The sequence below is a fragment of the Anabrus simplex genome, chromosome 4 (genome assembly GCF_040414725.1).
Source record: "Anabrus simplex isolate iqAnaSimp1 chromosome 4, ASM4041472v1, whole genome shotgun sequence".
Lineage (NCBI taxonomy): Eukaryota > Metazoa > Arthropoda > Insecta > Orthoptera > Tettigoniidae > Anabrus > Anabrus simplex.
Window position 1 is genome coordinate 248,270,506 of NC_090268.1, and position 24,205 is coordinate 248,294,710.

Below are 24,205 nucleotides of genomic sequence, written 5' to 3' on the forward strand. Positions count from 1 at the left end.
CGTTCCTGAATATGTCCCATGTGAGGTGTTGCAGACGTTATGCGCATTGAACAATTTAATAAAATGCTCCATAAAACAAATGGCTTATTTTAAACTGTATTTTATGCTTTCGGGACAAAACCACCTTCATACTTTACAAACCAGAGATTTTTTCAGGGGAAAATACAATATTTTTAGCTCTTGCTACATTCATTTTCGTGAAATTTGTTGGGCAAATTATTTTCCTCGTTGGTTTCCTAATTTAAGATTTCTGAATTTGAAGATGCCTCTCAAATGATTGCCGGTCACGGTAGCATAGTTTTAAAAAAGTCCAGTGACAAATTTGGGGATCGCCCGATTCTTATGACGTAACTCGGATCAAAACTTAGGAACAGAGGCCTACTTCGATCAGCTTGAAGTCGTATCTCATGCGTAATACTTCCTCTGTATAATGTTTCGAACATTGAACATTCACTGGGAACTTGTGAAACGAAATTCCACTACCTTTCATTTCTCGTGAATAAACCATGACTGGAACTGCGAATGCTTAACATCATTCACAACCAACTCAGTTAAAAAAACACGTTTAAAGGCGCGAGCCTGGTAGACAGGGGGGGCAAGATAGCGATCCTAGCGGCCCGGCATTGAACTTCGGTGTAACCACTTCTATAGCGTTTTACGGGCTCTATTTCCAGGCCTTGTATTATAACGTAGGCAACGATACAGACCGTTGCTTACGCTATTATACAAGGCTGGGAAATAAAAGGCCTCGCTGGTCGTGAAACTGGTTCCCGCTCGGGCTTGCGAATCGCATCGTTTTGCCGCTAGGTGCGCGCTTATTAGACATAAAATTGCGCGGGTGAGATACTCATTCAAACATTCACGAGCGTGTCAAGACGTATTTTTGTATTTTATGAGCTTTCTTTAGCTAGTGCAGGTGATTATAATTGAGCGATTGAAATGAATGACCGTATTTACGTAATGTGAACATCGCATAAACTTAAAAAATATGTTATACTGTAGTGTTCCTTATTGCAAATCAAAGATCTCAAAAGGGTGTGGTATTTCATTTCATAGATTTCCGAAAGACGAGTAACTTAAAACTAAATAGTGTTTGGCAATTTCTCGTCAGGGAAATAGACTGGGATCTCTGTGGAAATCTAGTGTACATTCCACTGTTTGCAGTAGTCATTTTAAAGACTCAGATTACAGTATGAGCACAGCACTAAAACTCCTACTTCCGAACGTCATTCCATCCGTATTTCAAGACTTTCCCGGACACAAACAAACACAATCACGTACAGGAAGACCACTTAAGGGGAAGGTGAAGAGAATCACCCTCCACCTGTACTTATCAGTGGACCATTATATAAAACCACAGCCACACAATGTTCTATTAAACATAAACTACCAGTATACTGCACTAAATTAGGTTTGAAACTGAAAAGAATAGCCAGGAAATGTAGGAAACAAAGAGCACTTATAGCAAAGCAGAAACATATTATTACAACTTTAAAAGAAAGGGAGCATCAACTCAAAAATGAAAAAAATAAAATAATAAAACATGGACTTGACAGTCAACTAAATAAATTTACAGGACTAGCTGAACAAGGTGATTTGAAAGCAAATTTCTTGATTGAGCAGATTCAGGCTTTTTGTAAACAAAAGTGTAAATTCAGAGAGGACACTATAAAGGTCTGCATGTTACTGCCCAACAGGTCATCTACAGGCTAATTTAATAAGCATTTTAATTAAAAGTGCTTACAAATGATTTGATCCTTAACTCAGCAGTGATAATTACTTTTTTCTGTTTTCAAAATCTGTAGTTACTCTTTCATCAATTTCACTGGCAATGATAGCTGGATATTTGATACTTGTAGCAGAAGAACAAACTAGCTATGACAGTTGTCTACAGATAATATCCTTACCTGCAACTGATAGTCCTGCAGTATGCTTAATCCGTTTTCAAGACAGGGGAGGGTTAAGGTACCCTAACGCTTTCTTCAGGGCTTTGATACAAATGTGTTACGATTTTGTTATTGAAGCAGTACACTAACTCTCAAGAAAACACTATCTACCGATCTGTACCTACTACCTGAAAGACGGGTTTTAATGGAATTCGTGTGCAGGACCTACAATAACGAAACATTGCCACTATTGTTGCTGCAGAAATTACTGAAGCCTTTGTTGGACAATACTGCAAGGAATATTTAATCAAAGTGCCAAAATATTCCGAATCTGGATCAAAAACCTTTGATCAGAATAGTGTTAAATTTAAGTTAGGCTAGGCAGTGATGTAAGATTCAAATGGTGACTCTGAACTGGAGACCCATTACAAATGCTAAACTTTAAGTAATAGTTTTTACATTAGTATAAACTGACTATATATTTCCCAAACACTTTAAAACACCTTTGTAAATATGTATAAATTCGTGTTGACTGTGGGTCCATACTACGACGACTCATAACCTCAAAATACTAATGTAAATAAGTTTCCAAAAGGACATGTTAATATCATATTGACGGGATTATTTGCACTACAACAAAAATGGATCACGAGCAACATTCAAAACATTTGGTTTCTCCGTAAGTATCATAATTGTCTATATATTAGCGAATTTCCACACGCACTTGTCACAAAATCCATGCTGAACATAGGAAGACATTCAAAACTTGTGTCACTGCCTTCGTGATGTACGATTAAGAAGGCAGTGCTTGTGTCTAAGAAAAGCGATCCTAGCGGGAGGACTGAAAACTAAATTCGGTGACCCCTCTTCTCATGGCTCTTTTCCCAGCCTTCTATAATAGCGTAAGCAACGATACAGGCCTTGATACAGCCCATCTATGTTATTCAAGCTCGTTGGGTCGTAGCAACATCGGGGCGTAGATACAGCAGTCGGCATTATACTCACTGGCAGTGCGAGTTCGTTACTAATGAAACTTCATCGGCAATCAACAGTCTTTCTTTTCTTTTTTTCCGAGGACCGAGGATTACGAGAGTGAGGAGTTGTATGAATTTGATGCTGCAAGAAATATTTTAATGTGCAAGTACTGGAAACGAAAAGACACGTCCGATAAACACTACAGAAAATCAGAAACGCATAAAAAGAAGAGGAATGAAGCACATGAACATAATTCCAAGCGGCAAATAACAATCGGCGATACTCTGCATATCACAAAGAAGCTGAAAAGTGATAGAAAGCAATTTGTAATAGAGACAACGAAAGCATTCAAGCAAGCCAACATTCCTCTTGAAAAATTGGATAATCCCGGCATGAGGTAGTGGATGAACAAATATATAAAAGGTAAGATAAATAATTCTGTCCTTATTATAAAATAAGACGGTATTTGTAGGCATATTGTAAATACATCACCGGGTTGAGTGGTAATAACGTTATTGTTTTTACGTTCAACTAACTACATTTACATTTTCGGAGACGCAGAGGTGTCTGACGAATTTGAGCTCCTTCAAATACCACCGGACTGAGCCAGGATCGAACCTGCCAACTTATGCTCAGAAAGTCAGTGCCTTAACCATCTGAGCTACTCAACCCCTGCCGGAGTACTTGAAGGTGCTCAAATACGACAGCTCAATGTCCGTAGAATTACCGGTATGTAAAAGAATTCCAGCGTGACAAAATTTCGACACCTCGGCATCTCCGAAAACCGTAAAAGTCGTCAGTGGGACGTAAACATTAATATTAATAGTATTCCTGTATTCAATTATCTACTTATTTTCTGCAGGTACTTGTGACCTACCACAGACAAATACTTGCCGCCAAAATTACATCTCACTTGTTAAAACAGAATATGAAGAGGAAGTAAAAGAGCTGAGAAACAGAAAAGGGGGAACCAGTTTTCATAATTATGTTCCGCATACCTCCTATTGACGCACTGCCTTCAAAGTTATACTGTACGTTGCTTCATTGAAAATTGGGCAGAATGTTGATTCGCAAAGGGTGTTGCCAATCTATAAACAATGCAACTGTGAAGTATTCTGTAGACTACAGTGATGCTGACATATCCTCTGACAGTGCTCCATATAAGACAAAGTGTGTGCATTTTCTCAAGGGCTTACTTCAGATAATTTCGTTCACGTGCAATGGTGGGCCCACAAATGAGATATCATAACTAAGCTTGTGCCCAGCCTCTTCACAAGCATTAAAAAATTCCCGGAAGCGCATGCACAGATATTTGAAATTCCTTCGAGAGAAATACAATCGCGGCGAGAGGACAGTCAAACTTTTCCCAATGCCTGTATTAACCCGCTGAGATTCCTGGCTCGATTCAGCTGTCAATACACAAGACTATCTCTGTGATCTGGTTGACTACTTCAAAGCGTAAGATGTAACAGTGACACTGTAAAATATGTCAATGATCTAAGGACAGTACTAGAAGGATCACACTATCCAACTGCCCACAAACTCATCGCTAAATTACACATTATAGTTGAAGGGTTTGATTTAGTCCGAAAGTTAGTTCAATCTATCACCACTGATCTGCATTTAGAACAGTCGCCCAGGTGGCAGATTCCCTATCTTTGTTTTTACCTAGCTTTTTCTTAAATAATTGCAAATAATTTGGAAATTTGTTGAACATCCCCCTTGGTAAATTATTCCAATCCCTAACTCCTCTGCCTATAAACGAATATTTGCTCCAGGTTGTCCTCTTGAATTCCAACTTTATCTGCATATTGTTATCTTTCCTACTATTAAAAAAACCACTCACACTTATTCGTCTACTAATGTAATTGCACGTCATCTCCCCACTGACAACTCGGAATATACCACTTAGTCGAGCAGTTCGTCTCCTTTCCCCCAAGTCTTCCCAGACCAAACCACAACATTTTCGTAACGGTACTTTTTTTTTCTTTCGGAAATCACCCAGAAACAAATCGAGCTGCTTTTCTTTGGATTCTTTTCTAGTTCTCGAATCAATTAATCCTGGTGAGGGTCCCATACACTGGAACCGTACTCTATTGGGGTATTACTAGAGACTTCGTATACTGTTGTATTTGAATTTGTAGCTGGAACAGTCAGTCGTCAGTCAGTCTGTAAATGGTGCTGGAAGAACTTCTGTTTTCATCATATATGTTCAAAAATACATAAATGGTGGAGACTTAACGAGGGACTCGAAAACTTGGACTGTGAATTTAGTGCCGAATTACGTTAAAGTTCATCCTATGAAACTGAATATATATTGTTCAAGAGCCCCCTGTCAGAGAAATTACGGATACCAGTGAGTCAGACGAAAGTGATAAGAAGTTACGGAAATGTTGTATCTTATTCCTTGACTCGTTCTCAAGTGTTAAGTTTTTAGATATTACTGACGATTTAGAGCATTAAAAGCATCTGTTGTACCCTGTTGATATTAAAAACTAATTCCCTACATAGGTAGAACCTCTTAATACTAGAACTATTTTTTTTGATAATTGTTCCTAATGAACTTTATTGAAAAACTGCTTTCTTCATCAAATTTTAAGAAAATCTAACAAAAACCAATTTTACAGTTTTACTTAACTTTATATCAACCAAATTCTAATACGTCTGAAAAATACAGAATCTTAACAAAAACTACGTACTAGCATATGAAAACTGCGTTCCTTGCAGTTTTTTAAAGACATGAAATTTACTTATTTCAGTAGCTTTAGGTGTATGGCCATAAATTAAGTAGACCTGTATGATCACGGGCATTATAGACCTTGTAGACATCAAGTGAAAAGAAGAAAGTCCACATATTGTACGTAAAGTGGTTCTTAAAACGTGGACGTTTTTCAGTTATCATAAAACTGTAGACTTAACATACGTGAACAGAATTTGCGCCAGAAAAGGCAGCTGGCCGTAACATTGGGCTTCATCCACACTTACTGCCCACCCCAAGAAAATTGGGAAAGGCCACTCTTTGAATTACGAATATCCCGCAAGTGTTATGAACATTTCTTACTACTGTATGTCTGTGTATCCAAGTTTGTCTCTTAATTATCTAAATCTCAAAACTGCTTTCCATATTAGCAAGATGAATTGGTTATAAAGGTTTACCCTTGCTACTGAAACTCTCCTACGAGGAACCATATAACCTTCAATAAGTTTGGAATAATTAAAACGACCTTGAGTAAACCCGCAATGAAGTGAAATCTGTGATCTCCTTATCTGTATTGCAATACTTGGAAACCAAAGCTCCACGGTCAAGAAAGCAATTACCAGGAAACTAACACTTCCTACGGGAATATACTATCTAATTCCCAAACTACAATACATATGCCGGGCCGGTAAGAGAGTATTTATTACTGTCGTTTGATACAGGACGGAATAATGAAATGATACTAAGTACCTTGGTGGTCCTTTCGTGGACAACACGGGCGGGTAAAAAGGTGCATTTATGAATGAAAGGATGTTTTCACAACAGGGAATGAAACTGCAAGGAACGCAGTTTTCATATGCTAGTACGTAAAAACATGTGTCGAAGAAGAGCTGGGAAATTAGCTAGTCGGGTGGGGGAACTCGTATACAAGATATGCATAAATTATACAGGATACGGCTACACATAAAAGCAGACTGCGCCAAAAGGTAGCTGTTTTACTGGATATTGATTCTGAATACTTGGAAGACTTGATGTGCGGTTAGGTCCCCGACCGCGAGGTCAAGCTGGCAAGTCACGGCTGGTTGTTAACCCGGCCGCAAAGCCTGCGATAGGTACACAAGGTCACAAATAATTCGTGGATCCAGCTGCAGCCGCGTATCATCGAGTGACTATGTAACTCCCGCAAGCCAGGAGAAAAGGACGAACTTTTCAATACAATTGCTGAACTTGAAGATTAAGATAGCAAACAAAGCCGAACCATCATTATATTTTGAAGCGTATGCAAATACTTTATCTTTACATCTTGAGTCTTCGTTAGTTAATTTGCCCAATCTTTTACAGTTATTTCTGTTCTTCTATTATGCCAGTATTTATAAGATTTGCAGATGATATGGTTGTGATGGGAGAAAGCGAACGTGAAATGATACAAATGTTAGATAAACTCAACATGAAACTAGAAGAATATGGAATGAGAGCTAATAAGAAGACCAAAAGTATGATAATCGGAGGAAAAGGTATAAGTTGTCATATTGGTATAGGGGAGAGAAGAAATAGAGCAAGTCAGTAACTTCAAGTATTTGGGAATTATGATCAGAGATGATATGTATTGCACAACAGAAATTAAGAAAAGAATTGCCATAGCAAAAGAAGGCTTTAAGAAAAAAAATCAAAATTATTTTGTGGACCACTAAACAAAGATTTGAGGAAAAGATTTGCAAAGTCTTACATTTGGAGCATAGCGCTGTATGGCGCAGAGACTTGGACATTGAGAAAGAAAGATGAGAGAAGATTGGAGGCACTAGAGATGTGGGTATGAAGGAGAATAGAACGAGTGAAATGGAAAGACCGGGTAAGGAATGAGGAGGTATTACGAAGAGTTGGAGAAAAACGAAGTATGTTACAAATCATTAGAAGGAGAAAAATGAACTGGATCGGACATTGTTTGAGGAGGGACTGTTTACTCAAAGAAGGAATAGAAGGAATGGTAAAAGGCAAACGAGGAAGAGGAAGGAAAAAAATATCAAATGTTGGACAATATCGAAGGAAATAAATATTCGGACATGAAAAACTTGGCGCAGGACAGGCAACATGACAAGACCTGCCATAAGGCAGAATACCTAGATGATGATTATTATTATGATTATGCCAGTGATTTGTGAAATGAAGTCCACAGCCTGTTTCCAGTTATTTGACCGGGTCAGGAATGGAATGAATTAAGCGGCGAGGATAGAAATTGTGCCGGCTGCCGAAGCCTGTCACTCTCCTCTGGGGCAATGATTAATGAATAACAGATGAAATGAAATGATATTGGAGAGTGTTGCTGGAATAAATAATGACAGGGAAAACCGGAGTACCCGGAGAAAAACCTGTCCCGCCTCCGCTTTGTCTAGCACAAAGCTCACATTGAGTGACCGGGATTTGAACCACGGAACCCAGCGGTGAGAGACCGGTGCGCTGTCGCCTGAGCCACGAAGGCTCTTATGCCCGTCATTTGTACAGAACTTAATTTCTGGCGTGAACTGGGCTGTATGACAGACGATAGTGTGCTCACTTTCTGAGATCAAGTTAGTGGGTTCGATCCCGACTCAAACCGGTGTTATTTCAAGGTGCTCGAATACATCATCATCAACCTTGCTTCGGTACTATGAAACAGTACAATGTTTAGAACAGAATAATCCCATCCCCTAGTGCCGGATCACCTGAAACTGGGGAGAGATAATTTATTGTAATACAGTTTTGTTACTCTACACGCATTTCTTTTTTCTTATAACAGTTTGTTTATTACTACATTAAACATTATAGATTAAGCCTGATAAATGTTTAAACACGCCCCCCAAATTGTCTTATTTTTTCTCCCTAGATGTTAAACAATCTAATCTACGTCAACATGTATCCTATCTTTCGCAAGTTAAATTAGTGCTATTGTCTATTGACATATATTGTTTAATATGCAAGAAAATGTTGTTGTCCTGTCTGGTGCGATCTACTGTGATAATTTTATAATTGTATGAAATTCTTTTCTTTCTCTCTATTTTTGTTTTGGAATCCCTACCCAGGTATTTAACCCTACATATTCTCAACAGGTATGCTTCTTCCATTATTTCTCTACATAATAAACAAACAAGTTCTCTTCATGTTCCCCACTTTGACCCTTATTCTAATAGATAACTATTAACAACCACACCATACCTCTTCTCTATTTGCAAGTCTTTCTTTTTTTGTTGACAATTTTTTGCTAATTACACAGAATTCCAGTAATGTTCTATTATGTAGATGTTTCATCTAATGTTGGTATGCTAAATCAATATTTCCTTCTCGTTTCCCCTCTTTAATCTTAACAAATATTTTGTTGCCCTTTTTTATCCATATCTGATTGTATTCTTAAATCTTCACATAGAATTCCAATTCCACTATTAGCTGTACATCCTGGAAGCCCCCTTATTATCTTGCAGAACTTGCTATCTATTACATCTCGTTCTTCACTGCCTACTTCAATGCCGCATACTTCTGCCCCATATAATGCTCTGGTTTTTACAAGCAAATTTATAACATTTTTCTGCAGTTTATATTCAGTATTTGGCATTTTCCTCTCCAAACATCCCATACTCGATAAAGTTGCCATTCCTTTCATTTTTGCTTGTCTTACTTGTTCTTTCCACTAACCATTAGATGCTTATATATTTCCTAAATATTACATTTTATTTGACTACCTCTAATTCTCTGCCTTTTATACACCACCTTTCCTTTCTCTCCAGTTTACTTCCCTTTTTACACACAATACTTTTATTGTTTTAACGTTAACTTTAAAATCCCATTTTGAACAATATTTAGTAGTTTTTGTGATGATTCTTATGTTGAAGATAGCAGAATGTTGTCTGCAAACAAACTAGCCCAGGCATTTATTTACTGGTAAGACATGGACTTGCCATGTTCTCCTTCCCTTCATTTTTCAAAATATTAATGCAAAGTATAATCAATATAGGTGATAATTTGCACCCCTGCTTTCGTCTAATATTTAAACTGATATCTCCCAACGCTAAGTCTTCCTTTACTTCAAACATACATTTAACCTCAGAGTACAGTTCTTAATCGTTAACCATTTTAACTGGCATCCCTATTCTAGCCTGCTTTGCAGCAACTGCCCTGCTGTTGACAGAATCAAAAGCTTTCTGTAAATCTGTAACTGTAAGTACACTGTTAAATTAAGCCAAATACTAAGGGCCGATTGCAGAAACGATGACTAGTTTGAAGCATTAGACAAGATCTACCTAAACAACGTCAAAGGACGATATTCCATTGCATAAACAATGTTCAGCCAGTGTTTAACTAGACGTTGTTTAAAGTGTCAACAATTATACTAGCAACATAGAAGCACCTTTGATGCAACTCTTTGCTTGTTGCAACCAATGAAATTCGTTGGTGCGAACGCCAAGCTTTAGTCAGTTGTCGCCTTCCCACATATTACACAAAATATAGCTAAACATGAGCATGACTTGCCAACAGATAATAATATTGTTTTCGGTGGAAATGGAATCTCATAATATTATGGAGACTAATTCTGATTGGGGCATAAAATGTCATGAAAATCAGTCTGGTAGCCATCATGGTCAAGCTAAAAGATACAGACTAAAGCGACACACCACTGTACGAGGAAGTGTAACTTTGATTATAGTCTTGTTACAGTGAGTGTAATCTAAATAGCACTAGCAAAGGGAAGAAGAAACTATAGTACTGTGGAACTGAATGAGTTGTATGGGCCATACAGATTTAGCTTGCATTCTGGAGATCGTAGGTTCGAAACACACCATCAGCAGCCCTAAAGATTATTTTCCGTAGATTCCACGTTTATACACCAGGCAAATGGTGGGGCTGGTATTATGGCCTCGGCTTTCCCTTCCCAATCTTTGCCTTCTCCTATCTCATCATTGCTGAAAACTTATCTGAATTAACACAAGAAGTACCTGCAAGCAAAAAACAAAAAAGTCCACAACCTACTTTGTAGTACCCCTATTATAATTGAATCCCTTCTGGTTGATGTGACAGCCCTCTGATGATCATGAAAAGTTATTCCGATATGGATGTAGTAGATGTGACCTATTATTCCAGAGAAATTATCCCAAGAAAAATAAAATACATTGGTTGCCAAGAATTGTAGTTAAGTTAACAGTTACCGGACTGTTCCTTGTGTCAGGATCAAGAAACAAGTCCCTATATTATCTCTTGGAAAGTGAAACCATATTTTAAACTGTACTTCCCCGTATATTTCAAATGAGTTGCTGCAACATCGCAGCAGACGACCCACAGGAGACCATCAGACTAACCTTTCTTCCCATAATAGTCTCAACAGAATCACACAAATTACAGCGAAACTTGTCTTAAACAGATCCTCTATTAAGCAGACATCTGCCTTTAACAGAAAATTACCTCAGTCCCTGATTCGGGCATAAAATGTAATGAAAATCAGTCTGGATTAAGTGGAAATTGTGAATTCAGAAACGGAAACCAAAATATGCCGTGTGGTTTCAGACCACAGAGAGGCTGTCAGCATCACATTTTCAGTACGCGCCACGTAAAATGCTACAAAAGGATTAGACATTTAAGTTTCGTAGATCTAGAGAAGGCATATGACAGAGTAACGAAGGAAAAAGATGTTTGCCATACTAGGGGACTATGGGATTAAGGGTTGATTATTAAAATGAATCAAAGGCATTTATGTCAACAATTGGGCTGCAGTGAGAATTGACAGTACAAGTTCTCGGTTCAAGGCACTCACACGAGTTACAAAAAGCTGTAATCTTTCATCTTCATTGATCATAGTTTACATGGATCATCTGCTGAAAGGTGTTAAGTGGCAGGGAGAGTTTCAGGTAGGTGAAAATATAGTAGGCAGTCTGGCCTGTGCTGACGACCTGGTCGTAATGGCAGAGTATGCCAAAAGCCTGCAGTCTAATATCTTGGAACTTGAAAATAGGTGCAATGAGTATGGTAGGAAAATTAGCCTTTCTAAAAATAAATTGATGTCAGTAGGTAAGAAATCCAAGAGAACTGAATGTCAGACTGGGAATATAAAGCTGGAACAGATAGATAATTTCAAGTATTTTGGATGTGTCTCTCCCAGGATGGTAGTATAGTGAGATTGAATTAAGGTGCAGTAAAGCAGCAAGCTTGCAGTTGCGATCAACAGTATTCTGAAAGAAGGAAGTTAGCTCCTGGACTTAACTATCTTTACATCGGTCTGTTTTCAGATGAACTTTGCTTTATGGGAGTGAAAGCTGGGTGGACTTAGGATATCTTATTCGTAAACTAGAAGCAACAGACATGAAAGAAGCGAGAATGACTAAACACTGCAAAAGGCATAACAGTCTATAATGAAGATGTCATGTATGTATGTATGTATGTATGTATGTATGTATGTATGTATGTATGTATGTATGTATGTATGTATGTATGTATGTATGTATGAGTGTCTACTGTACTGATATGAAAAGTGATAAGATTACAGAACAGTTCAATGTATTCTGATAATCTTTGGTTGTTTTCAAGTGTATAGTGTGATAAATTGAAAATCTATATACAGAATGAAGCGTAATTCGCGCACTCGGGCGTCGCAGCGCGACTCCTCACATGCCAGCAATAAAAAAATGTATCTCACAAAAGTTCGTCCTGCGAGTATATCCGGCAGAAAAAGAACGTTGAAGATTGGCAATCTGGCAACGCTGTAACCACATGAAGGGTAACTATTTCTGTCAGCACAAATTAGCCGTCCTGTACGGTTGGTGCAGTGGATACAGTTTTGGGTTAGCATGCAGGAGGTCGAGGGTTCGATCCTGGGTTGAGGCGCAATTTTTTTATTTGCTAATTTCCATCGGACATTACATACTGTAATACAGTAAGACACCGTTTCTTACGGCACATGTATCCTACATTTACAAAATTTAGTAACGCTGAACACGTTGTAACGCATCTAGCTGATGAAGTGGTGCGAATAAATTCACGTCCACGAAGTGGAAAGGGTGTCTTTCAAAGCTGACCAATGAAAACGAATGTTCGTCCATTTCTAGGATCGTAGTATGTAAGTGCAAATGGTTTCTAGAGGACCCGCTGCAATAGCTGTTGACGATTAAAACCGTCCGCCTCTGTGGTGTAGTGGTTAGCGTGATTAGCTGCCACCCCGGAGGTCCGGGTTCGATTCCCACCTCAGCCATCCTGGAAGTGGTTTTCCGTGGTTTCCCACTTCTCCTCCAGGCAAATACCGGGATGGTACCTAACTTAAGGCCACGGCCGCTTCCTTCCTTCCTTCTTCCTTGCCTGTCCCATCCAATCTTCCCATCCCTCCACTAGGCCCCTGTTCAGCTTAGCAGGTGAGGCCGCCTGGGCGAGTTACTGGTCATTCTCGCCAGTTGTATCCCCCGACCCAATCTCTGAAATCTCCAGGACACTGCCCTTGAAGCGGTAGAGGTGGGATCCCTCGCTGAGTCTGAGGGAAAAACCGACCCTGGAGGGTAAACAGATTACGAACGAACGATACCATACCACCCGGACTACATTTACGAAATAAAAAACGTACGCCACAACCCAGGATCGACCCTTCAACCTCTTGCATGCTAATCCAAAACTGTATCCACTGCACCAACTGTACAGCACGGCTAATGGGTGCTGACAGATGTAGTTACCCTACATGTGGTTACAGCGTTGCCAGACTCCCGGATATACTCGCAGGACGAACTTTTTCGAGAGACATTTTTTATTTTTATTGCTGGCATGTGAGGAGTCGTGCTGCGACGCCCGAGTGCGCGAATTACGCTTCATCCTGTATATATAAAATAAGAGTTTTGTCTGTACATTGCTCAGAATTTGAAAAGAATGGTATTTCTGCATCGGTCATGTCCACAGTAACAAGGAAATGCACTTTTTACTTTTCCGTAATTTCCGTCTGTCTGTACACGCACCACCAGAAAACGGCTAGAGAGAATTTAATGAAAATCGGTATACAAAGTCGGGGATTAAGTCGCTACAATCTAGGCTATAAATAATTGTATTCACGCTGATTGAAATGGTAGTTTAGGGGAAGGCCTAAAACTTTATTTTCAAATATTTATGTCATTAGTGGTCCTATCTTAATAAAAATTGGTATACAAAGTCGGAGAATAAGTCGCTACAATCTAGGCTATAAATAATTTTATTCGCGCTGAGTGAAATGGTAGTTTAGGGGAAGGCCTAAAATTCAATTCTCAAATATTTATATTATTAGTGGTCGTATCGATAAATACAACATAACCAAAGTTATATAGCATTAAATTTTCGACCATTTATGTCTTATGCATTTTTATGGTACCGGCTATGACAACACAGATATTCATGAATTTGTATTTTTGTTGCTAAGTCCATATCAACGCCGAGCCACGAGAAGATGGGTAAACAATTTAATGAAAATCTGTATATAGAGTCGGCGAATAAGAAACTACAGTCTAAGCTATAAACAATTTTATTCACCCTGGATGAAATTGAAGTTTAGGGGAAGGCGCCTAAAATGTAATTTTTAAGTACCTATGTTACTGGTCCTACCGAAATATACTACATGACAAAAGTTATAGAGAATATAATTTCCGGTCATTTGTGTTTTATTCAGTTTTACCGTACCGACTATTGTAAGAGAGGTACAGTACTTCAGAGTCGGAAGAAAACTAAATGTGAAGGCCTACAATATCGAAAGCGCAAAACAATGATCAACAATAACATTACATTGACCTTTGTTTGTTGTGATGTTTGTCTCTTAAGCTGCCTCTCAACTCCGATAGATAGATATTGGCGGGAAATAACCGGGGAGTTAGAAAACTTTCTTCTTTAGCATGCCATTCCTCTGGTTCTTACATTTTCTGATATTGCTGGTATGTAACACACTGGTACATCATAGTATTCCAGCTATTCGATCCCTACTCTGACGCGCTGTTTCGAATGAGCAGTGGGCATACTTAAGGCAGTCTCACTTAGAGTATGGCCTGGTCTAGAATAACAATTAGGGCTATTCCAAATTATAGCACCACAAACTCAAAATTCAACACTGAAAAGAGCCGTTTCTTAAGGAAAGCTTCTTCCTCTTCAATTTTATTAAATTCCACATTCAATTTATTCCAAATTAGCAGTGAAGAGGCGGTTTCTCCTCTGGCTTGGAGGAAAAATTTGCCTCCAAGTCAGATAGATTTTTTCGTCGCCAGTGTAGTGAATTGATACTTTCCAACTGATCGGGGTACTCCTAGGAAACAGATCAGTAAAAGGGCATAGTTTTTGCCCTTGGAGTCGCCACTATTCGACCCCCTCCCCACCGAAAATGGACTAAGAGTGTTCAAGGCACACGGCTTGGTCATTCCAGCTCTGGAACTTTGGACTGTTAGATCGGCAGCGTAATACTGTTCTTTAAAAGTGAGAAAGTATGTGGTTTTTCATTTGATCGAGTATTTCATATGAAAGCATTGCTCTTAACCGCGCCATTCCTACTAACGTCATTGTAATGGATGTCCATTTCAGTTGGGAAAACCACTAAGACAGTCTTTCTGAGGATGTAAAAAGGCAGGTGGAAAGTGTCTACCATTATAATGAAAGCTCCCCAACCTCATTGATACTGGTGGTATGCAAGCGGGTCTACCATTACAGTGGAACATCTTTAACTCTGTCTTCATATGAGAAAAGATGTTTGGTGACTTCCCCGTCGCGTTTCTAGGGTAACGTTAAGAGCTATGCAATTTCATACAATCTTGCTCACAACATGCACACTACCTAACGTAGAATTCTAATGTCGAATTCCGTAGCGAAGCACGGGTACATCTGCTAGAGTACACTGTTACCTAGTACACCCTCATTAAGCAGAAACTTCACATTAGTGGAAGAATGACCTGGACCCTTGCGATTCCATTTAACACGCGTTTTACTGTATCCGTCTTACTAATAAACGGTGTATAACTTTTATACAAGGTTTATACACCGTTTACGCGAAATTCGTTACTAATAAACCGTGTATAAGCCTCCTGTGTATACATCTGTTATAGTTATTCACTGAATTGCTTATACAGTCCAGGACCCTTGTATAAGCGTTGTATAGCAGCGTGTAGCGGAAAAAAAGAAACGAGCGAGCAGTTTATTTTCGTGGTATTTATTGTCGACAGTAATATAATCGTTGTAAAATATTCGACTTATCCATTTAACATTGAACACACGTTGAAAGAATGACGATAACGTTGATGATCTTCACGATATTTTAAACATAGAAGACATACGGTACCGTACACCATTCAGAGGTTATGGAAGCTAGACATCTTCGTAAAGTAAAACACTTTAAAGAGACGGAATGACAATGAATAACTATAAAAGAAATGATGGTTGGGCGTATTTTTGTGTAAAAATATGTTACAGCTTAATAGACCTTTGATATTGCGAGTTTATTATACACTGTCTGCCCCTACAAAGATATTTCTTAATTGAGTACCTACCGTATACAAGGGGACATATTCCTCGAGATAAAAAGTGGCATAACTTGAAAACCATACGTAATATGATTTCCATACTTTGCAGTTGAATACGTAGAAATGTGATGTATAAATGCCTAATAGAAACTTTTTTGATCTAACCTTTCGTTTAGCTACAAAACAGGTTTTCCTTTCTCCTGAAAAGTAAGGATTTTGGAATGTGTACCCTTTTCAACTCGCCGGTTCAATTACAATTGCTTACGTTTTCCGAACTACCCCAGTTAGGAGCTTTTGATATTTTCTTAAGCTTTTCCATTTCTTTTTTAGCGTCCATTACACAAGCAAGCTGAAGAAATGTTGATATCAATATAAGTCAATTTCCAGCTGTCTCACGGAATGACAATGAATACGGTAACTATAAAAGAAATTATGGTTGGGCGTATGTTTGTGTAATAAGGTGTTACTGCTTAATAGACTTTAAATTGCGAGTTTATTATACATTATCTGCCTCTACAAAGATCTTAGATCTTTCTCAAATTTGAGTATAAAAAGGGACATATTCCTTGACATAAAAAAATGGTATAACTTGAAAACCGTACGTAATATGATTTCCATACTTTGTAGTTGAATACGTAGAAATGTGATGTATAAATGCCTAATAGAAACTTTTTTGATCTAACCTTTCGTTTAGCTACAAAACAGGTTTTCCTTTCTCCTGAAAAGTACGGATTTTGGAATGTGTACCCTTTTCAACCCGCCGATTGAATTACAATTGCTTACGTTTTCCGTACTATCCCAGTTAAGAGCTATTGATCTTTTCTTAAGCCATTCCATTTCTTTTTTTGGCGATCATTACACAAGCAAGCTGAAGAAATGTTGATATCAATATAAGCGAATTTCCAGCTGTCTCACTTAGTGTTGCCACTGCCTTTTCGATATGCCGTGCTACTGTGCGACTTTCCGGAAAGTTTTGCTCGTAGATAACCAGCAGAAGCGATCATAAAGGCGGTGAACGTGCGAAATACGTCAGTGAACTACAGGAAGAGATTCCTACTCCTTGGAACGAGTGTATACGTGCTGTGTAGTAATACAATGCGTATACCTCGTTTATTAGGAAGAAAAATGTAAAACGCTTATACAGGGTTTATTCACTGTATAACTAAACAAGAGTTAAACAACGGTATAAGGACTTTTTATTAGTAAGACCCTATATGTTTCCTGGTACATAACCTTCGATTGTGATTCACTCCTAAAATTTGAGGTTAAAAATTGTCCTCGGCAGTATTTATACATGAACGGTTGAACATCGGCCTTAGACAGTGCCAAAGAGATAAATAACATCTTTGAAATGCGGCAGCCGTACGTAAACATTGTTTAACCGTAAACATATTCTAAATATCGTTTCTGAAATTGACCCTAAATTTCGTAATCTCTTACCTCGTACCATGATAATGTTATAGCTTTTACGACCCAGCAACTCCTTTAACCATTTTCAGAGAAGCCAGTGTCTGAATGTTGTCCCGCAGTAATTCATTTACGCGCTGGTATTAGTATTACTGCTGGGCAAAGCATACATTATGAGGCTCACAGAAAAGAAAAACATTTAACCAGCTCTGTATTATTTACTATTTCAGATACAATGAGTTTATCCTTTGGACTGCATCGGATGTCACAAACAAGCTGATCCATTCCCCTCAATACACACACAACGCACACACAAGGGGGAGACAACCATGGAAAATGACCTAAGGAACAAGCTTGAGTCATGGTAGTGAATCCTCAAGTACTTTCATGCTAAAATATTAGGACACACTAGCCAGCCAATCTCGAAATGAAACGCGTCAATGTCTTCATAGCGGTTTATATATTAGCAAGTGCTTCCAACTCACAAACTGTCAAGTGGCTGACGTGGAAGCACTCCTCCATCGTGAGCAAGTTTCAGTACAATTCACCATCCATGCATTTTTTCCTAGATTATACAATGCATTAGAAGACTATGCGTTGTGATCGTGGCTGGCAGTGATACGGCATATATTGGCAACACCTCAGCCGTCTAAGCGGGATGCAATGCTATTAAAGTGAAGGTCGAGGAGTGGTAGTCAGTAACTCGTGAGATTGAAGATGGTTACTATAGAGGAGTGAATATTTTTAATGGAGTGCATTTTCCGGGAAGGTGACTATAGCGGGAGGTACACCTGTACGCTGCACATTTAAATCTTGCGCCTAAAAGAACTCCTCTACAGGATAAACACTGAACTTGAAACTAGACCTATTTAAACCTTTTCTCTGAAGATGGCACCACTAAAATTTGTTATTGTGAACTGTGTGAATTTCTACTCGTTTTTGTTTTCCATTCATCAAGAAGTTTGAACATTCTCTCATAGATGTCATCACCAAAAAACTATGATCTTGCACCCTGGTGCGAAGTGAAGGAACCTTTTGAAGAAACCTTGTATTCATAAGTTTTATCTTTACTAAATTTCGTTCATTCATTTTTGGGTTGGCAATATTGATCTTCATTTCCGCCAGTTTTGAATTCAGTCAATCCCTAATTTCTGTAATTAATTTTCAGCCTATCACAGGCTTCTTCTTCGATTTAGTGTGTAACTTAAATTTAACCAATAGAATTCTGTGGGTGCGTCTTCATTATTCATGAAAGGTCTCGAACCTTCCCCGAGGGTTTATAAACTGCGGGTTTTCACGGCTCTTGGCCATTTGATCAACATCTAAGTGTGTGTGTCACGCAGGGGGCGGGAGGCCCCTCTTTCTTCACGCAGCAGTTCTTCAGCAAGGTAATGGCCGTTTAACATCTTTATTTCTTGCTAGCTCTGCAGCTTAACCCGAGGGAACGGTTCGAAACCTTAGCTATGTAACAAGCCTTCTAAAATGTAAGTCTCATTTCGGCTCATGTATAATTTTATAAATCTTTAACTGTAATCGGGGATAGAGAGTGATTTACCCTCTCGAGCTCCCCTTAATCTTGGTTTGAGGTACCGCATTTGTTTCTACCATGTATTAAAGTTATCTCCCTCCAAGCAACCTCAGTAGTTTGGGATTAGTCCCTGTTTCGTGGGCCAAGTGCCCTATAGGTTTTTAAAGTTTTTTGGTGCAGCTAAATCTCTGACTCCATTCCAGTTTGCTCGGGCTATTTATTGAACCTGTTCTTTTTCACTAAGGCCCCGTAGGTTGGGTACTAGATACCTCTGTGTAATAAGATGGCTTTTGTAAACAGTGCCTTGTAAGGCCAGTGATTATTGGATTTTCATACTGTGTTGCCTGGAATAGGCTTGAGAACTGAGAGAGCGTCAGCTCTTTTCGTGTATTGTAAGAATGCCTCTGGGAGGCTTGATATTGAAAACTGGGAGAAAGTGCTTCATGTATTAGGGGATTTCTGCCCTTTGTGTAAAATTGTAATCTTTTATAAAGTTGAGCTAGGAGTTCAAAATTGTAAAACTAGGGGCTTATACCCCAAGTGTGTTAAAATTCTGAAGTCTTGGATCTTTCTAAGTCTCGTTTCTAAATTGCTATGTCATTGTTATTTCACTAAGTTGTTTAAATTTTGTTGTTTCAAAAAATATAACCTTTGTTAAAAATTTTTAATTAACTTTGATTTTTAGTTAGACCCATTCAACCCGGCACCTTCTTTCATCTCCGTCATACATCTGACATACGAGTCTGGTATCATCAACGTTCCATTCTTTCAGAACTGTGATTATGACATCAGCTAAACCACTAGCAGTCTTAGCAGCAAACACGTCATAAAAGCCTAAAACTGCTCTTCGACTTTACCATTAACACAATACCTCACAATAATAATTGTGATTTAACGGAGACATCTGTAGTTTCGTCAGCTTGGACAGAAACGATTTCAGCTAATTCTATCTCTTTTCGAATACTTCCCTGAACGGCAACAGTAACAGCTTTAATCAAATCATTTTGTATGCCACTATAAGTACCTTTGAAGACATTTTCTGATTCTAAATGGTCTTTAATGAAAGACTCCTCCGAAGCCAGTGGCATTTTTTAAAACGGTGTGCCAGCGGAAAAGCTGTTGTCATTGTACTCATTGCCTGGTTACCGAGTTCAAACTTTAAAAATAAATCATGAAGTCAAATGCTCGAAAGATTTACAACGCTCCTTCTTCAGACGTCAGCATAATCACTGTCTGATGAATCAGATGAACTGTCGTTTAAATTTGTTACAACAGGGTCAATAGTAGGGAAGTCTTCCGTGAGCACATCTTTCTCTCAATGTTTCTTAATTTTATTACTCCATAGCTCGTAATGGACCTCATAGCTTCTTGACACAGATGCCGCATCACCTCCACCGATCTTCCTCTCTGCCTGGTTAGACATATTCACTTTAGCTATTTTATGTTTTACATATGTCCATATGAACTCTGAGGGGCTGCCTGGCCGAGGCGTTAAAGGACGGTGCCATGCTTGTGGATTACTTCAGAATTGATTACATCAACTAGGGCGTCATCAGTCAGCTCTATTTGTCAATCTTGGTCAACACCAAGAAGCCTCTGCTGCTAATTTCTTGTTATTGTCTGAAGAACTCCTTGATCCAAGAGCTGTATTAGTGGGACCATGTTAGGTGAAAAACCATGGCTTTAATATCACTGTTACGAAGTTCATTGGCGTCCGATCATGAGGGTGTGTAGTCCTAGAATACCATTTTTCTAGAGAGCTTTTATTCTTATTAGGAACACCTTAAGAACAGGACCAAATTTCCTGAAAAAGCATTAATTTAAATGTGTGCTGCCCATTCTCGCACTTTTTTTACATTTCTATACATGGGGGAAGATGGCTGACATTAACCTTTTTTAAATGCTCTTGGGTTATTTAACTTTCCAACCAGTAAGGTGCTTCACTTATGGGAGTGGGATATGTTGGGACAGGCCAAAGTATTCGTACTTTCCTCACTCATTTCGAGCTCAGCAGAGGTGGTTTTTTTTTTAACTACCAAAGTCCTAATAGGTAGCATTATGACAGTCAGCCCTTTCTCGTCACAGCTGAAGATTTAATCCGTTGTTGGTCCGTCACGCATAACAACCTTTTTCATAGACATGATATAGGCTTTTGGGCTTATGCCGTGTCAAGAAAATAAGATGAAACTCTTTGCCTTCGCTCTGCGTCTTCAGACAAAAATCTCGACTGTCCATGAGAAAGGCTTCTCAATCAATGAGGTTTGAATTTAGACGTTATAACAGAAGTGGAAGAGGTACGTTCATTCGTCATCAGATGACTCCCTGGATGTGATAGAGCGCTAGCGTTCGAAACAGAACCTGATGGAAGCATCAGAATCAGTCTGAGAGGGTCACATAACATAACAGGTGTATGCACAATGATAGCATGACACTGACACAAGCCTGGAATGAAACATCTGGTAATGAGGAACATACGAATATGGAAAACACCGAAACGAAAGAACAATAGTGAAGGGACCAGAAAGAGAACTACCTACGTAAATTCTTAATGGCTGGCAACCAGGTATTACTTAATTGATAGCCAGTGTCCCTGTTGAAATTGTTAGGATTTCTACGTATTTCCACAGCTTGCCATATAACCCTGGACCTGTAGTGTCAAGTGTGAGTAAGAGCTCGAGCTTCTTGGAACATGACATCATGACCTGACGATAGAGGGTGCTCAGCTATTGTTGATTTGTCTGGCTTGTTGAGACGAATATTACGTTCATGTTCCTTGATATGAGTATCAATGGACCGGCATGTTTGACCAATGTATACCTCACTGCAAATACAGGGAATTTCGTATACCCCAGGATGTAAAAGTGGGGACAATTTGTCCTTGGTTTTACTCAGACTGTGAGCAATTTTAGTAACGGTGCCAAACACAGTTTTTGTATTGTGTTTGAGGAGGACCTTGGCAATTCAATCTGTGGTGTTGTGAATGTAAGGCAGGTAGACAGTTCCCTTCACTTCTTCCTTCTGTGAGCTTTGCTTAGTCGTTTCTCTGGGGTGCAGGGCTCTATGAATCTGCAAGTCACTGTAACCATTACCCTCGAACGAAACTTTGAGTGTGCCCATCTCCACTTGGATATTGATGGCTCACAAATTCATCTCACCCTCTTGGTGAGTGTCGTGAGAATGCCTTGTTTTTGTGCTGGATGGTGGTGAGAATCTGCATGAAGCATCAATGGCAACCTTTTTCAATTTTAACTGACATTCAGCATCTACAAATTAATTAGCCGACAATCCCCCCCCTGCAATATTGAGCCGTCTAATGCCGTATCTCTTATTCCATGTGTTCACCTATCCATCGCTGGCAGTAAAACCTCTTCCACCACCCTAACACATTTTTTTCTTTTTACATTCTACTGTCTTAGCTTGCACTAAAGGACTACTGTATTTACTGGACTAACTGTGCTTCGCAAGTATGAAAACCACAAAATAAAGCCTCAGACATCTGCTCACATTCACCTTTCTTCATTGTTTTGTATGGTAAATCACCGCCTCCAATCACACTTTGTCTCACCCACTTTTCAATGTCCTTCCGCTTAAGTGTCCAATCACCAACAGTCACTTCACATAATCAGCAGCAACCTTATTTAACAGGTTCACCTTTATCCAACCTTTTTATTATGTTAAATTTTGTTTCCAGAGAATCCGTGGACCTTTCCAGTTTGCCACTCATACTGCACTAAATAAATTAAACCTGATGTTAGACAAGTGACAAGACATGTGACCGGAGTTCCACAAACTGGAGGGGGCGAGAATTTTCAGAACAATGCTCAACCTAGCAGCAGCAAGGCACATCACTACTCAACCTAATTAGTGACCAGCACCCACACTTCGCTAACGTACCATTCAACTGCATTGACACCTTCTAACACTGCAGGGATGTAAAAGTATGTTTCTATCATAACTAAATATTCCTTTTATTTTTATATTAGGCTAGTACGACAATTAAAGAAAATTGCGTTGTTCTGACTAGTACCATACTAGTTACGTGACTCAATCCCATACTAAGGGTTAAATTTCACCACACAAACATTTGTGATTCTGTTCAATTCTAAAGATTCTAGCAGATTTCATACACTAATATTTATATTAGTAACAAATTCTCGCTTACCTTATGGTTTCCACAATTTCCAGTGCACCATCATGTTTATCCTGCAACAATAAAGAATGTAATATATTTTCAGCATACAGTGGCTGAAATAAGTGGTTTCAAAATACATTAAATTGGAATTAATACAGTAATTCAAAATTAATGCCTACATCAGACGGCAATCCAAAAATGGCCTTTTATCAAAATACTTTTGGGTCCTTAGCAACAGGATGTGACCTACATACTTCCAAGGTAGCAATGTTAACAAAATTCACTCATAACCATAAACATCAACTGCACCGCATAACTACAGACATTTTGCCTTATAAAACGCAAAGCAAAATCAAAACCAAATCCAAACCACTGACAGCTAAAATACTGTAATGATACGGTTTACTGTGGTGTACCAGTCAGCACCAACTGTTTACTGTTTACAATAAATAAGCAACTACAATGACTGTGCAAAAAAGCTTCCCGTAACCTCATTCTTACTGTTCACTCACTCACTGACATTTTCCAGTCTAATTCTTGCCTGGATTGCTGTTGTATGCAATCTGCAGGAAATTAGGGTTCAACCCCTGGACTAGCCAGCATATAGTCCTGACACGTATGGTATACTCTCGGAAGGAAAGTCACAGTGAAAACACCACCTTGGCACAATTGAGAACATCGTTGCTGGAGTGGGATCGCATCCAAGCAAAGGCCATTCAACAACTTGTGAATGGCATTCCTGAGCAATTATAGGCAATCACAGACACTAAGGTTGGAAACCAGGGTACAACAAATTCATGTTTTTTTATTTTAAAAACCAAAATCAATTATTTTTTAAAATGTAAATCAGATTAAGTTACTTGAGTGTATACAGTGCTCTCTACCACTTACAACAGGACTACACACACCCTACCACATAACATGCCTAATACCACAATATTCAAAATTGTTTTTGAAGTGTATATTGGAATTGGAACTCCAGAAAAAGTTGTATTTATATTTATTGTAAAAAGTGGATGTTGGATCTGAAGAGGATATTTGTGGCTGTTGCCTTTCTGATGTGAAATGAAAACCTACAACCTCTTTTCCAGTCACTGACCGGGTTAGGAATGGAATGCATGA

General features: G+C 38.8%; 1 protein-coding gene across 2 annotated transcripts in view; it reads right to left on the reverse strand.

Annotated features, from left to right (window-relative positions):
* The window catches only part of gpp (grappa), a 552,218-nt gene that overhangs the window by 453,198 nt on the left and 74,815 nt on the right, over window positions 1–24,205 (reverse strand). For both annotated transcript variants that reach the window (XR_010859839.2, XM_067145498.2), the window contains exon 2: window positions 23,114–23,154. Coding sequence is in view for 1 of the 2 variants with exons in the window: in XM_067145498.2 (XP_067001599.2) it covers window positions 23,114–23,154 (41 nt within the window). In the remaining variant the exon portion in view is untranslated. The remainder of the gene's footprint in view (window positions 1–23,113; window positions 23,155–24,205) is intronic.